General features: G+C 50.9%; 7 protein-coding genes across 7 annotated transcripts; 4 read left to right on the forward strand and 3 right to left on the reverse strand.

Annotated features, from left to right (window-relative positions):
* The first annotated feature begins 338 nt into the window (after nt 1–338).
* On the forward strand, nt 339–1,625 carry BDW70DRAFT_86716 (uncharacterized protein). Its single transcript, XM_073745057.1, has 4 exons — nt 339–690; nt 802–843; nt 912–1,367; nt 1,430–1,625. Exons 1-4 carry the CDS (start codon nt 637–639, stop codon nt 1,568–1,570), a joined length of 693 nt encoding a protein of 230 aa, XP_073593964.1. The 5' UTR covers nt 339–636; the 3' UTR covers nt 1,571–1,625.
* A 56-nt stretch (nt 1,626–1,681) lies between these two features.
* BDW70DRAFT_140365 (CoA-acylating methylmalonate-semialdehyde dehydrogenase) lies at nt 1,682–3,763 on the reverse strand. Its single transcript, XM_073737594.1, has 2 exons — nt 2,936–3,763; nt 1,682–2,885 (listed from the first exon to the last, which is right to left on the reverse strand). Exons 1-2 carry the CDS (start codon nt 3,669–3,671, stop codon nt 1,831–1,833), a joined length of 1,791 nt encoding a protein of 596 aa, XP_073593965.1. The 5' UTR covers nt 3,672–3,763; the 3' UTR covers nt 1,682–1,830.
* Nucleotides 3,764–4,369: 606 nt separating this feature from the next.
* On the reverse strand, nt 4,370–6,745 carry clxA (calnexin). The gene is made up of 5 exons (XM_073737595.1): nt 6,481–6,745; nt 6,138–6,420; nt 5,953–6,083; nt 5,248–5,901; nt 4,370–5,197 (listed from the first exon to the last, which is right to left on the reverse strand). Exons 1-5 carry the CDS (start codon nt 6,601–6,603, stop codon nt 4,703–4,705), a joined length of 1,686 nt encoding a protein of 561 aa, XP_073593966.1. The 5' UTR covers nt 6,604–6,745; the 3' UTR covers nt 4,370–4,702.
* A 667-nt stretch (nt 6,746–7,412) lies between these two features.
* mde1 (methylthioribulose 1-phosphate dehydratase MDE1) lies at nt 7,413–8,516 on the forward strand. The gene is made up of 3 exons (XM_073737596.1): nt 7,413–7,696; nt 7,751–8,226; nt 8,278–8,516. The coding sequence occupies exons 1-3, from the start codon at nt 7,562–7,564 to the stop codon at nt 8,387–8,389; spliced, it is 723 nt and encodes a 240-aa protein (XP_073593967.1). The 5' UTR covers nt 7,413–7,561; the 3' UTR covers nt 8,390–8,516.
* Nucleotides 8,517–8,900: 384 nt separating this feature from the next.
* On the forward strand, nt 8,901–10,889 carry BDW70DRAFT_151888 (sorting nexin 1; the record flags this gene model as incomplete). The annotated part of the gene is made up of 6 exons (XM_073739357.1): nt 8,901–8,934; nt 8,993–9,067; nt 9,114–9,592; nt 9,649–10,029; nt 10,080–10,682; nt 10,737–10,889. 6 exons carry the CDS (start codon nt 8,901–8,903, stop codon nt 10,887–10,889), a joined length of 1,725 nt encoding a protein of 574 aa, XP_073593968.1.
* Nucleotides 10,890–11,052: 163 nt separating this feature from the next.
* Nucleotides 11,053–11,832, reverse strand: BDW70DRAFT_86734 (mitochondrial 54S ribosomal protein bL31m). Its single transcript, XM_073745058.1, has one exon. The coding sequence runs from the start codon at nt 11,698–11,700 to the stop codon at nt 11,215–11,217; it is 486 nt and encodes a 161-aa protein (XP_073593969.1). The 5' UTR covers nt 11,701–11,832; the 3' UTR covers nt 11,053–11,214.
* Nucleotides 11,833–11,972: 140 nt separating this feature from the next.
* Nucleotides 11,973–13,158, forward strand: BDW70DRAFT_140371 (flavin reductase family protein). Its single transcript, XM_073737597.1, has 2 exons — nt 11,973–12,134; nt 12,185–13,158. The coding sequence occupies exons 1-2, from the start codon at nt 12,074–12,076 to the stop codon at nt 13,075–13,077; spliced, it is 954 nt and encodes a 317-aa protein (XP_073593970.1). The 5' UTR covers nt 11,973–12,073; the 3' UTR covers nt 13,078–13,158.
* Nucleotides 13,159–13,220: the final 62 nt, after the last annotated feature.

Below are 13,220 nucleotides of genomic sequence, written 5' to 3' on the forward strand. Positions count from 1 at the left end.
CACTGCTGTCAAGTTGTCTTCTACTACTACTACTACTACTACTACTACTACTACTACTACTGAACCTTGCTCTGTTACACTAGCGCTGTAATTCCAACCCATCACATGTCAATGATGAAGACAATAAAACCCTTGGCATGCAAGCAGTACGGTGTCCGCAGAGAATGAGACCAAGATAACATTAACTATATGTTCAGCAATGCCAAATATCAAGCCTTGTCTAAAGAATACTCCAAGCACACCCTTTGTAGAAGCTTCCTTAATGCTTCAGAGCTAAGTCCAAGGGCATGGAAGCCACATGCACGACTAACCAGCCAACCGAGGCCTCGAAGCGGCGGGGATCTTCGTCCCGAACCCCAAAGCAGCAGTTGCGGAGACGCAAGCAATCACATTCACCGAACAATCCCAGACTCCCAGATCACTTGGTTCAGTGCACGACTTGAAACTGCTAGGTCATACCTAGCTCAGGCACAAGGGTATATAAGTTCACCGACCACCTCCGCTTGAGATTTGCGACACCGATTCCCCTCCCCCACTTCAAGAACTCCCTCCGACGTACCGTACTTATACTTTCGAAGTCTCAGCTGTACGAATCTAAACAAGATACTCTGGTTCTCTCTCTTTCAAGTCGTCAATATGGCTACTCCTACTGATATTACCTTCGAAAATTACAATGGCAGCTGGACGATGGTGCGTTGACTTGACTACATTCCCTAACCCCTCAGACCTCCCCGCTCCCTCTCAGTCAACCCTCAAGCAAACCAAATAATTAGGAAAGACTTACTGATAATGTCTTACCAGGATCGAACCATCTCCGACCCTACTGACCCCATCCTCGCCATGGTTCAAACCTCCCTTCCCCCTCCTGCTACGCTCCTCCTCCACGCACCCTAACTAACTGATCCCTATAGCAAGGCCTAAGCTGGTTCATGCGCACAACCTTAGCTTGGGTAACTATAACGCTGAACACAAAACAATACCAAGACGCCGAGCATCCCGACGACAAGACAATTCAACACATTGACGTCGACAACATCGTGACCGGCGGTGTCCAAGGAACCAGTGAGGCCCGCGTGACAGATTGGAAGAAGCGCGAGCACAGCGACACGATCTTCGGCCGCGTGGAGGGTCAGTCGCGTCTTATCCGCGGATCTGCGAAGGACGGTAAGGTGAGACCGAATGTGGATGTTTGCACGAGAATTCAGGATGAGAAAATCAGGCGCTTCTTGCGAGGCGAGATTGGCGCGGATGGAAACGAGACGGAGGGGTTCCTTGTTGACCCTGCGGGTGAGGGATTTGGTGAGGGAGAGGGCCTTTGGTTACAGAGTTGGGTGGAGAGCGTGGATTCGACTTGGACGGCTGAGCAGGTAATTGGGTCTCATTTTTGGTGCTGGTGTTATTTGAGTTGTTGGGGCTAATGGAATTATAGATCTGGGGCTTTGAGAAGATTAATGGCGAGCGCTACCACACTCGTCGGGTAGTCTGCGCCAATAACGGCGAATATGTCCTTGCTAGGCTAGTGTATACCTTTGTTCCTCCCCGGAATGAGGACGAGGACATTGCTTACTAGGTTTGTCGTGACGAGTTCTATGTGTAGATGGATTCTCACTTTAGAGTCAATAAACTCTGTGATAGCGTTATATCTGGCAGTCTCGAATTAATAAACATCGACTGGAGTAAGTTAAGAGTTCTTTCGGAGAGCTGATGATATAGAAAACCACGGTAATCGCCAAATAACTACATATAGAATAGAACAAAGCAGTCAATTGTTCATCATGCATAACCTATCCGGATCACCGTAGAACATAAAATTTACTGGCTTTTTTGGACTTATGAGTGTGTAGGCATCACAACATGAGCCTTGGTACTGACGGCATCCTCAGCGCGCCACAAGCTCGTCACTGTCTTCTGCTGGGTGTAGAACTGGAGACCAGGCTTGCCATAGAAAGTGTTGGCACCACCACCGGCAATACTCTTCTTGTTACCAGTGAAGGAGAACATAGGAAGGGGAACAGGGATGGGAACGTTGATTCCAACCTGGCCGGCTTCAATATCCTTCTGGAATTTGGAGGCTGTAGGGCCGGAGCGGGTGAAGATCGCGGCACCGTTGCCATATTCGTTCTTGTTGATGAGCTCGATAGCGTCATCTAGGGTCTCAACTTCAAGGCAGACAAGGACGGGGCCGAAAATCTCCTGCTTGTAGCACTTCATCTCTGGGGTGACGCCGGTGATAATGGTAGGACCAATGAAATTGCCATTGGGGTACTTTTCAGGCTTGTAGCCTCTTCCATCTAGGAGGATGGTGGCGCCCTCCTCTTCTGCGCTGGCGATCAGATCCTCAATACGCTTTTTGCTCTCAGGACTGATGACGGGGCCGAGGTCAGCGCCCTCTTCGAAGCCTCCGTTGACGTTCAGCGCCTTGGCACGCTCTGCCATCTCTGGCAGCCACTCTTTGGTTTCGCCAACTGTGACCACTGTGCTCAGAGCCATGCAGCGCTGGCCTGCAGCACCGAAAGCAGCTCCAACAATAGCATTGATGGTCTGGTTCTTGTTTGCGTCGGGAAGCACGGCAGCGTGGTTCTTGGCCCCAAGGTTGGCCTGCACACGCTTACCATTGGCGGACCCGCGAGTGTAGATGTACTCCCCAGCACGGTTACCGCCAACAAAGCTGATGGCCTTGATTTCGGGAGCATCCAGGATGAAGTCGACGGTCTTGGCAGATCCGTGGATGATGTTAATAACACCGGGAGGGAAGCCGGCTTCCCTGGCCAACTCGGCGAGGATCATGGCCGCTCCGGGGTCACGCTCGGAGGGCTTCATCACCATAGTGTTGCCCGTGATAGTAGCAATAGGAATACACCAGAGGGGGATCATGGCGGGGAAGTCTAGACTCATTAGCGTCTGCCATAGAAAAGATGCATGCGGGGAAACATACTGAAAGGGCAGATAGCAGCGACAACTCCCAAGGGCTCCCTGTAGCTCCTGGTCTCCATGTCCTTGGCAACTTCCAAAACCTCACCGGTGATCTGCGTGGTAATGCCACAGGCAGTCTCAGCGACCTGCAGACCACGGAGGACATCACCCTTGGCATCAGCAAAGGTCTTGCCCTGCTCGAGAGTAATCGACGCAGCCAGACGATCCCAGTTGGCACGGATTAAGTTTACGAACTTGAACATAATCTGCTGTCTAGCCATAATACTCATAGCCCTCCATGCAGGGAAAGCCTTCTGGGCGGCTTCGACAGCGGCGCGGAGTTCCTCATCGGTACTCTGGGGCACACGGGTGACGAGGTTGTTGGTGGCCGGGTCATACAAGTCAATCCATGTGCTCGCCTTTGAAGGCACGAACTCGTTGTTGAGGAAGTTGGTAGTATCAATAGGATCGGCAATGGCTTCATGGGTCGTCGGGTATTCGGTGGCGGTGCTAGCCGCGGATGTGGTTGCGGGGGCGAACTGCTGAGCAGTAGCATGAAGTCTGCGAAGCGCAGCCATGGAGCCGACTAAAGGTGTTCGTGATGCTTTTACGCGAGAAGAAGACATGCAGGAGGTTGAAAGGGAGCGCGATGCTGATGCTGCTGCTGCCCTGGCGGATGAAATGCTGGCCACTGTCGTGCGGGGAGATGCAGCGCGGAGAGCGGGGATGGACTGGGTAAGGGACCGACGGGCGGCCATGTTGAAAGTCAAGGGAAATATAGGAAATTTAGGAATGGACTTTCTTGAGGATTGTCAACTAGTGAGGAAGAGGAAAGAGAAAGAACAAGGGAGTTCACGGGAGGAAGCTCGAAGCAGGGGATGGAATGGCAAAGACGGTCAAGGGAGATATATGTACCTGTATCGCGGTACGTTACATATCCGAGTGTATCTTCCTCGTCAGCCCGAGGGAAACCGATAAGGCCTCGGCGGGAACAGCCAATCACAACATTTAATTCTTTTAGGAAGGCGATTCCTCTGGATAACCTTACCCCGGAAATCCAGTCAGTTTGACCATGGTCAAACTGGAAGCTTCAAGCCATTCAGCGGTGACGGGAAACTGAGCAGCTGGTCGGTTCGCATGATCTTCTACTCCCGATTGTGTATGTCTAACCTGGTACCGTGTCCTCACTTAGTGTAATCGGCCGATTTCGTCTCTCGGTCGGAACCCCGACCTCTTAGTTGGGGTAGCCCCAGTCTCGCGTATCGCTCAGGAACGCTTGAGGACGGTGCATAGATTAAATGCACTAACGATAGGTCCTTCAAAACAAATCAGCTATTTTACGGAAAGGCAAGCCGATTATTGCAGAGCAAATTGCTCTTCCTTCAGTATTGCCCAGCAAGACCTACCCAGAGTACAAACGAGCTTAACCCAGAGTTCTCAACCCTTCCGCAACCCGCGCTGATCTTCATTTTCAAGCTTTACCTGAGCGACAACACGATGGCAATTATTTGCTTATTTAACGACTAGTTCTAAATCAATAACATATATCTGCCGTCGGTTTGATTCCAGCATGACAATTGAAGGCTGAAAGCTCGCTGGTCAAATTTCATTGTACATATTGTTCATTCTCATAGAAATATCATGAGGACAGGATAGAATCCGTTACTTCAAAGAATACTGCAACAGCTATGAAACCGGATGGAAATTATAGCGCTTCATTTCGGTGCCGTGCTTTACTGTTTTTTTTAAACCTCTTTGCGATGGTAGGCTCTTTTCTCTCATGCAAGTCTTACTCCGCAGACGATCGGGTGGTGCGCTTGGTCGCTCCACCCTTGGCGGTCTCCGCAGCGGAGCTGACAGCTTCGCTGGCCTTCTCCTTGGAAGCTTTGGCGGCCTCCTTGCCCTTCTTGACGGGGGCGGGCGCGGGGCTGCTGGCTCCGATGGCACCAACAATGATGAGGATCATGGTGACGAGAAGAGCACCAAGACCACCAGCGACCTCGGGAACCTGCTTGACGGCATTGATGGGGTCTTCCTTGGCGAGGCCAACGAATTGATCAACCTTCTCACGAACGAAGGTGACGGGATCCTCCTTAAAGCTAACGCTAGTGCCAGCTGCCTTTGTCTCCTTCTTGGGCTTAGAGGCTTCCTCTTCGGCCTCCTCGATGGGACGCTTAACATCAAAGGTCTCCTTGCGGAGCTTCTCAGCATCCTCAACAGAGTGTCCAATGTAGATGTTGTCGAACAGGATATCGTTCTGCATGGTCCAGATCTCGAAACCAATCTAGTGCCCAGTTAGCACAGTCTTTCTGAATCAAGGGGGAGAGTTCATACAGCGCCCATGGGCTCGAAGTTAGAGGGGGTCTTGTCCTCAAAGTAGTCAGGGTTGGCGATCTTGCGGGGAGCCCACGGTCCCTTGTAGGCAGGGTTGTCAATCAGGGGAGCAGTCCACTTGCCCTTGTAGGCAGGGTTCTTGATCAAGGGAGGAGACCAGGGTCCACATCCGGAGACTTCACTGCACTTAGGGTTAGGCACAGTGGGAGGAATCCAGTCGCCGTCCTCCTCATCATCCCAGTCTTCAGGCTTCTCGGCCTCAGGGTCAGGAATGCTGTTCGGCTCATCCTCCAGCCAATCGTCAGGCTTCTCGGCAGACTCATCAACAATCTCGTAGGGGGCGTCTTCATCCCAATCATCAGGCTTGGTTGCATCGGGGTCGGGGATCTTGGCCTCATCGACCCAGTTGTCGGGTTTCTTGTCCTTGGGGTCGTCGATCTCCTTCTCGGGGTTGACGGGAGGGTTGAAGTCCTCGAGGAGAGTGCCGTTCTTGACAGCGGAGCCGTCAATGAGAATCTGGAAGGACTGATCGGGGCGAACGATGAGGGTGTAAAGGGAGCTCAGCTTGCTGGTGCGAGCGGCAGGAGGAGCCTTCAGGTGCTTCTCCTCATATTCACCTGTCTTGGGGTTCTTGTGGCGGAAGATGAAGTGAACCTGCAAAGAGTAAGTAGATGCCATGGAAAAAACTTTGGCGGCTGGTCATACCTTGTTGGTGGCACCGCACTTGTCGGGACCAAACATGATCACGTAGGGGGTGGTGTTGGAGAAATCGTCCGCCAGAGCCTTCTTGTTGTCCTGGAGAAGCTTCATGTAGGCACCACCGCAAACAAGGGAGTCTAAAAGAGGGTATCAACACCATGCGTCAGTTCCAACATGGAGAAGTCACTCACTTTGCGGCTTGACCTCATACTGGACAACAAGAGTCTTGTCCTTGTTATCGATCTTCTTCGGGAACTTGGCAGAGATGGCGTGGTGGGCCGCGACATTCTTAACAACCAGACCCTTGTCTCCGTCAATACCCTTGTAGACGGTGGGTTCCTCAACGGACCATTCGCCGACATAAGCCCAATCCTCCTCCGACTTGGAGTCTTCCTTCTTGGCGTGCGAAGGAGTCCACCTCGATTCCCAGTCGTCCGTGAACTGTTCCAGGAAGGGAGCTTCAAGGCTGGTGGGCTAAAGACGTTGAAGTCAGCAAATAAGGGACATACAGAAAACAAATACGATCGGACTGACCGTGAAAGTAGGTCTCTCAACGACCGACGTGGCATCGGCGGTTGACTCGTCTTCGGCATGGGCGTAGCCCATGAGGGAGGCCGAAGAGACCAAAGCGGAGGTAAGAGCTGTGTTGAGACGCATGGTGAAAGCGAGAAAGAAACAAGCAAGCGTTCAGGCAATTGGCCCTCCGTGGAGGAAAAGCAGGAGCAGCTTCAGGTCAAGCCGGGGTAGTGCAAAAGAGGACAGCAGGAAAAAGGGAGAGAGGTTGGGGAAAGAGTCAGTTGGTTAATATAAAGCAATGAAGCTGTTAAGTTCAAGGTGGCCTCTTCCGCTGCCCGCTGCTCAATCGGGTTAGTGCAGCTTCTCCAATGTTCTGTCGGCTCGGCAGATCAGACATTTGTTATTTTACCCTCCAGCGAAATTAGTCCGAAGTCCTCCGATGTCACAGATTATTGTTTCTGTATACTTTAGGATAGAAGATACCTAATTTCGTCTACCAGTTGTTGCGATATGGTTATTGAACGGCTAGTGCGCTGAATCCGGGGAAGTTTACGGAGTAAATAAACCATGGGGGAAGCTCAAACCGCAAGACTGGTCTCAGGTTTGTCAATAAACCCCATAGCTTGTATGGTCGATACTGCTTCCCTTCAATTGCTTCGCTTGTAAGGAGACCCTACTGCAATTAGACCGCTAAACCTAGCAAGTAAACTGATTATGGTTGTTCTCTTGCGGTTATTTAGCATAGGCGGGTTTGAATCATAAAGCAAACTGCAGCTAATTTATTAGAGCGATATGCTTGACTAACCTTCGGCAAGCAAGAAAGGTGGACGAATTGAGTACTGCAATTGGTCAGCTTGATGATGTTAAGGCGACAAGTGGGGTCCAGATTTGCAATCGCCGACAATTTTTGTAGTGGCACTCTGTATAACCCCTCCACCCCTCACTCTCCTCGTAACATCCCCAGACAGTTCCCTCGTCAGAATCAGCACCTGCCAGAGCACAAGGCCAGCTTGTTCTTTTTGCGAACCGCCCTGCGACGTGCAGCCATATCAAATCGTCGGCAACTCACTATACCCACACCAATCGGCCTCGCATCACCATGTCCCAGGAACTTCACCAACAGAACAACGACCACCTGGTCCAATCGGACGACCCAGAGCACCCGGCTAACCTCATCCCTGAACTCTGCCGTAAATTCTACAACTGGGGCTGGGTTACGGGAACTGGCGGTGGTGTAAGTTGCGCCCCGGTTTCTTTTCCAATACACCTGACTGACTATTTTACCCAGACCTCCATTCGCCGCGGAGAGCACATTTTTATCGCCCCTTCTGGTGTACAGAAGGAATTGATGCAACCACACAACATCTTCGTTTTGCAGTACCCCACGCCCAAATACCCCCCCTCCGAGCGCAAGTACATCCGTAAGCCTCTCGATCTGAAACCCTCCGCTTGTACCCCGCTGTTCCTCGCCGCATTTGAGCGCGGCGCTGGTTGCTGCATTCACACACATTCCCAGTGGGCGGTCCTGGTGACCCTCCTAGTCGAACGCGAGAAGGGGCCAGAGGGCTGCTTTGAGATCAGCAACATCGAGCAGATCAAGGGTATACCCAAGGGCCCAGGCAAGGGCATGCTAGGGTACTTTGATACTCTTAGGATTCCGATCATTGACAACACTGCTTTTGAGGAGGACCTTACGGGAAGCCTGGAGAAGGCCATGGATGCCTACCCAGATACCTATGCTGTGCTCGTAAGGAGACATGGAATGTGAGTTCCTCCCAAACCACATCTGGGTTAAATATGCTAATGTCCTTATAGCTACGTATGGGGTGACAATGTGGCGAAGGCAAAGACCCAATGTGAGAGTCTTGATTATCTGTTCCAGCTTGCTGTAGAGATGCATAAGCTTGGTATTCCATGGGTCAAATAGACTTAGACGAGGAAGGATCTATCACCTTAGCAGAACTTTCATGGAACTATGAGAAGAAGATGTCCGTTGCGGTCATTCATGTAGTGACCATATAGAATTCCATGATGCTGATGATATCACGTTTCAAGCATAGCTACGCGCCGTAATAAATATATTCAGCTCGAGACCAAATTGAGCACCTGATACAATCGAGGATCCCATACCTTAATATAAGTTTCGCCGTTTTTGAAAGATAACATTTACAAGTATATACAGGAACCTAAATTGATTTAGTATTGCGTTTCTGCCGTGTAGAATGTAGAAATGATGATGCCTTAATACTAAGCGGGGAAACCTGCTAGCTTCAGTGCGGGCGGTGTTGAACCAATCTGGCCTGCTTGGGATCTCCGACTCTCCAACTTACATCCCGCACAGCTTCCAATCGCTTCCTATTCCGATCATACAGTTGTTCGAGTTCTTGATTAATTAGATTTGTATTATATACCATTCGAATTTCCAGTTCCAGTCAGTCATGGACTTGGACGGCGGTGACTCTCCATGGGGCGGTTAGTACGAAGCAGTCACCGTGCAGTCGCATCATAGCTAACCGGACATGGCATGCAGATGTGCCCTCGCAATCGACCAACAACCTCGCTGCGTCCCGGTCGGAAACTGAGGGACCAGGTACATTCTCACCAAGTCTAATCTTAATGTGCGGGCTCATGCTAACTCCCACGCTGCGCAGCCCAAGACCAATCAGCACAGCAAGAGACACCCCGTTCGACCGTACGACGAGGGCCCCGAGGCAGGGGCAAAATCGCGGCACAAGTAACAAAGCTTGAAGCAGTTGACGACACGATTGATCCGCTAGGTCCTCTCGGTGATAAGCCTACTGAAAACAGCCCGACAGGCCGTGAACAAGCCCCCGTACCACCCCAGAAGGAGGCTTTTGCAAGCCGCAATGTGCGCCCGGCATCCACCACATCCCAAACATCCAGCGGGGCTGGAATTATGGATTCAGTGAATCTGGAAGAGGATGGTACGGGATTTAGGAACCCTCCACCAGTGCAGCCGCCAAGTGATGTAGAAGCCTCGAAGAGACAACAGCAGCCCAGTGTCAGCGTGGAGAAAGCTGCCCACCCGACTTTTGATATCTCCGTCGGTGATCCGCACAAGGTTGGCGATTTGACCAGTAGTCACATCGTGTACCAAGTTAGGACCAAGGTAGGCTGTCGTCTCCAGTCAGGGATCTAGGAGACGCGGCGTTGACTTTATCGCAGACAACTTCGAAAGCTTATCGGCAGCCTGAATTTACCGTTAGCCGGCGATACCGCGATTTTCTGTGGCTCTATAACTCTTTGCACAGTAATAACCCCGGCGTGGTTGTGCCTCCTCCGCCCGAGAAGCAGGCGGTGGGCCGATTTGATACCAACTTCGTGGAGTCGCGAAGAGCTGCCCTGGAGCGCATGCTCAATAAGATTGCCGCTCATCCTATACTCCAACATGATGGCGACCTCAAAATCTTCCTTGAGAGTGAGGCTTTCAACGTGGACATCAAGAACAAGGAGAACAGGGAGCCAGATCTGGGTCAAAGCAAGGGTATGTTTAGCTCGTTTGGAATCAGCGTGGGTGGAGGCGGAAAATTCATAGAGCATGACGACGTGAGCATTCCAGAACCCGTATTTATGTGATTATGCTAACGCTGTCAAAGTGGTTTCACGACCGAAAGATCTACCTGGATGCGCTTGAGAATCAACTGAAGTCATTGATGAAGGCCATCGACACAGTTGTAGCTCAGCGAAAAGGACTGTCAGAGGCTGCTGGCGAGTTCTCGACCTCAATACAATCCCTAGCTGCCGTTGAGTTGTCTCCTCTTCTCTCAGGGCCATTGTACGGGCTATCGGACCTTCAACTACGCATCAAAGAATTGTACGACCGTCAAGCGCAGCAGGATGTGTTGACCCTAGGGATCACAATCGATGAATATCTTCGCCTGATTGGTAGCGTCAAAACAGCATTCTCTCAACGGCAAAAAGCCTACCACAGCTGGCACGCGGCTGAATCAGAACTACAGAAACGCAAGCACAGTCAGGAGAAGCTCCTCCGACAAGGCAAATCGCAACAAGATCGTCTCAACCAAGCCAATGCAGACGTGGCCGACGCGGAAAGAAGAGTTCACCAGGCTAGGCTGCTGTTTGATGACATGGGCAGATTGATGCGAAACGAGCTGCAGAGATTTGAGAAGGAGAAGGTGGAAGACTTCAAGTCTGGCGTGGAAACTTTCTTGGAGAGTGCCGTAGAAGCTCAGAAGGAGGTTAGTGAACCCCAAACTCTAAAGAAACAATGCAGATTTGGCTAATTTGCGCAGTTGATCGAGTTATGGGAAACATTCCTGCTGCAGTTGGACGCGGGCGAGGACGGCAATCCGTTCTATCTGCCTGCGGGTGAGCATAACGCCTCTGCAGAATCGGCACCAGGAGCTCCTTCTGAGAACACTGTGTCAAGAGCTGAAGCGGCGTAAGTCGTTTTCTTCCATGTTCTGTAAAAAAGGCGAGCAGCAGATATCCCTTATTGTTTATTCCTTGTTTATTGTGTGTAAGCTATAATAAACTTTATGTTATGGCAAATTCTGGGCGGACAATCAACCTTCGGCTCCATAGTCGTGATCCTCCTTAAGTTCAAATTGCTCAATGCAAAGTACATCACACCCAATGGCAGCAAGACGTCGAATCTGATATAAGTTCTGAGAATGCTATAATACTGTACAAAAGTCTAGAATACAATCCAGCCGCAGAGAAAGCAAAGAAATCTCCTCTGGGTATTACCCAGACACCCCATTCACAAATCTATTTCTTCTTCCCACTCTCAACCTCCTCCTGCCCAAACGAACTAATCAAATCCAACAAATTATCGTCCTCCTCCTCCGCCTCCTTCTGCGCAGCTTTTCTCGCTTCCTCCTTATCCTTATCCCCTCCCGCAGCCGCACCGTCTTCAGGCGACGCAGTAGCATCCCAGTTCCGTCCAAACTTCGCTCGGAAAGCCGCTAAGCGCCCTGCCTCGTCGTCTTCCACGCTCTTCAGCTTACTGCTGCTCGGATTCCACATGATCGAGTTGCGAGTATCCCTAGTTGATCTGTACACGGGCAAAGGGGAGGTTGTGCGATGAGTGAATGTGCTCCCATCGGAAAGAGTGATGAGCTGTGTGAATGTGTAGGGGCGCTTCGGACGACGGAGGAGGGTTGCATGCCGGCATTGTGTGCAGATGAAAGTTGTTGTTCCTTGTGAGATGAGAGGTGAGGCCGCGGTGCGGCGGAGGGTAGTGTGGAGAGACATTGAAGTTGTAGTATTCGGTCGACCACGTTCAATTTAGGAAGGAATTCGTCACGATTGGAACTGGCTCGAGTGTGCGTGGAATTGGAGTGCCTAAGCTCGAGACTGTCCCGATGCGATTGGACTGAGTCTGCTTTGCAGTTGAATGCTTGGATGGGGAATCTGTAGACAAATTTGGTTGGAATTTCAGCTTATATAAGCATCGTCCCTAACAACTTCTTCGGAGCGCATACTACCTCCGAGATAGCACTACCTAGATATGACGCAGGCAGGATGGTAATGTGATCTAGTTTCATTGCTTTCTCATGATGTCTGTTGGCCATTTGAACTGGTTAATCTATAACGTTGTGATCACACTCTTGTTTATATTGTCGGGATGAAGCTCCTTCACTCCCGAGCTCTGCTAGCTGTCTCTCGGAACTTGGGATCAGGTAAAGGTTTGTCCACGCCTGTACTTGAGAATGAGATCAACTAAGCGAACAAATAGGGAGCCGTTATATTGATGCTCACTCATATGCATCATTACTGCCTCGACATCCACTACAGCAGTTACCCCACCGAAGCCTTACCACCAAGCCGCCTTTAAATCCGACCACCGCAACCCCATCACCGACAACCACTACTACCACCAACCAGCAAGATGTCCAATCCTCCCTATCAACGCAAATACGCCTCCTCATGCGCCGAATTCCGTACCCGGTTGCCATAATCACCTCCACCGACCCCAATCCATTTCCACCACCAACACATCCATCACCCACAGACCAAACCTCCCAGTTCGCCTCTCGCTTCCGAGGCATGACAGTCTCCTCTTTCAACACTGTAACCCTAACGCCGCACCCTGTGATTTCGTTTAACGTGCGCCGACCCTCTGAAACACTGCATGCGCTTATATCATCCGGCCGATTTCTCGTACATTTGCTCGCAACGGACCTAGCGACTGCGAGTCTGGCGCGGGACTTTGCGCGGGGGAACCAGAATCTCGCTCTGGAAGAGGGCATGTTCGAATTCGTAGGTGTTGCGCCTTCGTCAGTTTCTGATAGTGAGACCGGTACAGAGGCTCTTGGTACTAAGGAAAGTCCTACAATACCGCCTTTACCGATGCTTCGGAGGAAGGGCAGAGAGGCCACTCTATCTACATATGCGCCCGAAACCGGATCCTCCAGACTGGAATCTACCTTCTTCCCATTCATATTCGAGTGTCGACTTCTCCCGGAAAGCGTGGTCGAAGTATACGATCATACTATTGTTGTTGGGAAGATTGTTCGGGCAATCACTAGCCTGAAAACGACCTCCGACTCTGCTGAGATTCCATCGGAGGATTTATGTCTGACGTATGCGAACACGAAGTTTTGGGAGATGGGGAAGGAGGTGGTATAAATGTAACAATATGTTTTTGGGTCTAGAACACCTGAATGTCGGTCGAGGCCATGATTACAATGCACTATAAATAGAGGTTCTTTGGGACTACATGATGAACAGAGTTACTCTTAACTACTAGGATAGACAGATAAATAAGAAGA

The sequence above is a fragment of the Aspergillus foveolatus genome, assembly GCF_047715535.1.
Source record: "Aspergillus foveolatus strain CBS 279.81 unplaced genomic scaffold BDW70scaffold_42, whole genome shotgun sequence".
NCBI lineage: Eukaryota > Fungi > Ascomycota > Eurotiomycetes > Eurotiales > Aspergillaceae > Aspergillus > Aspergillus foveolatus.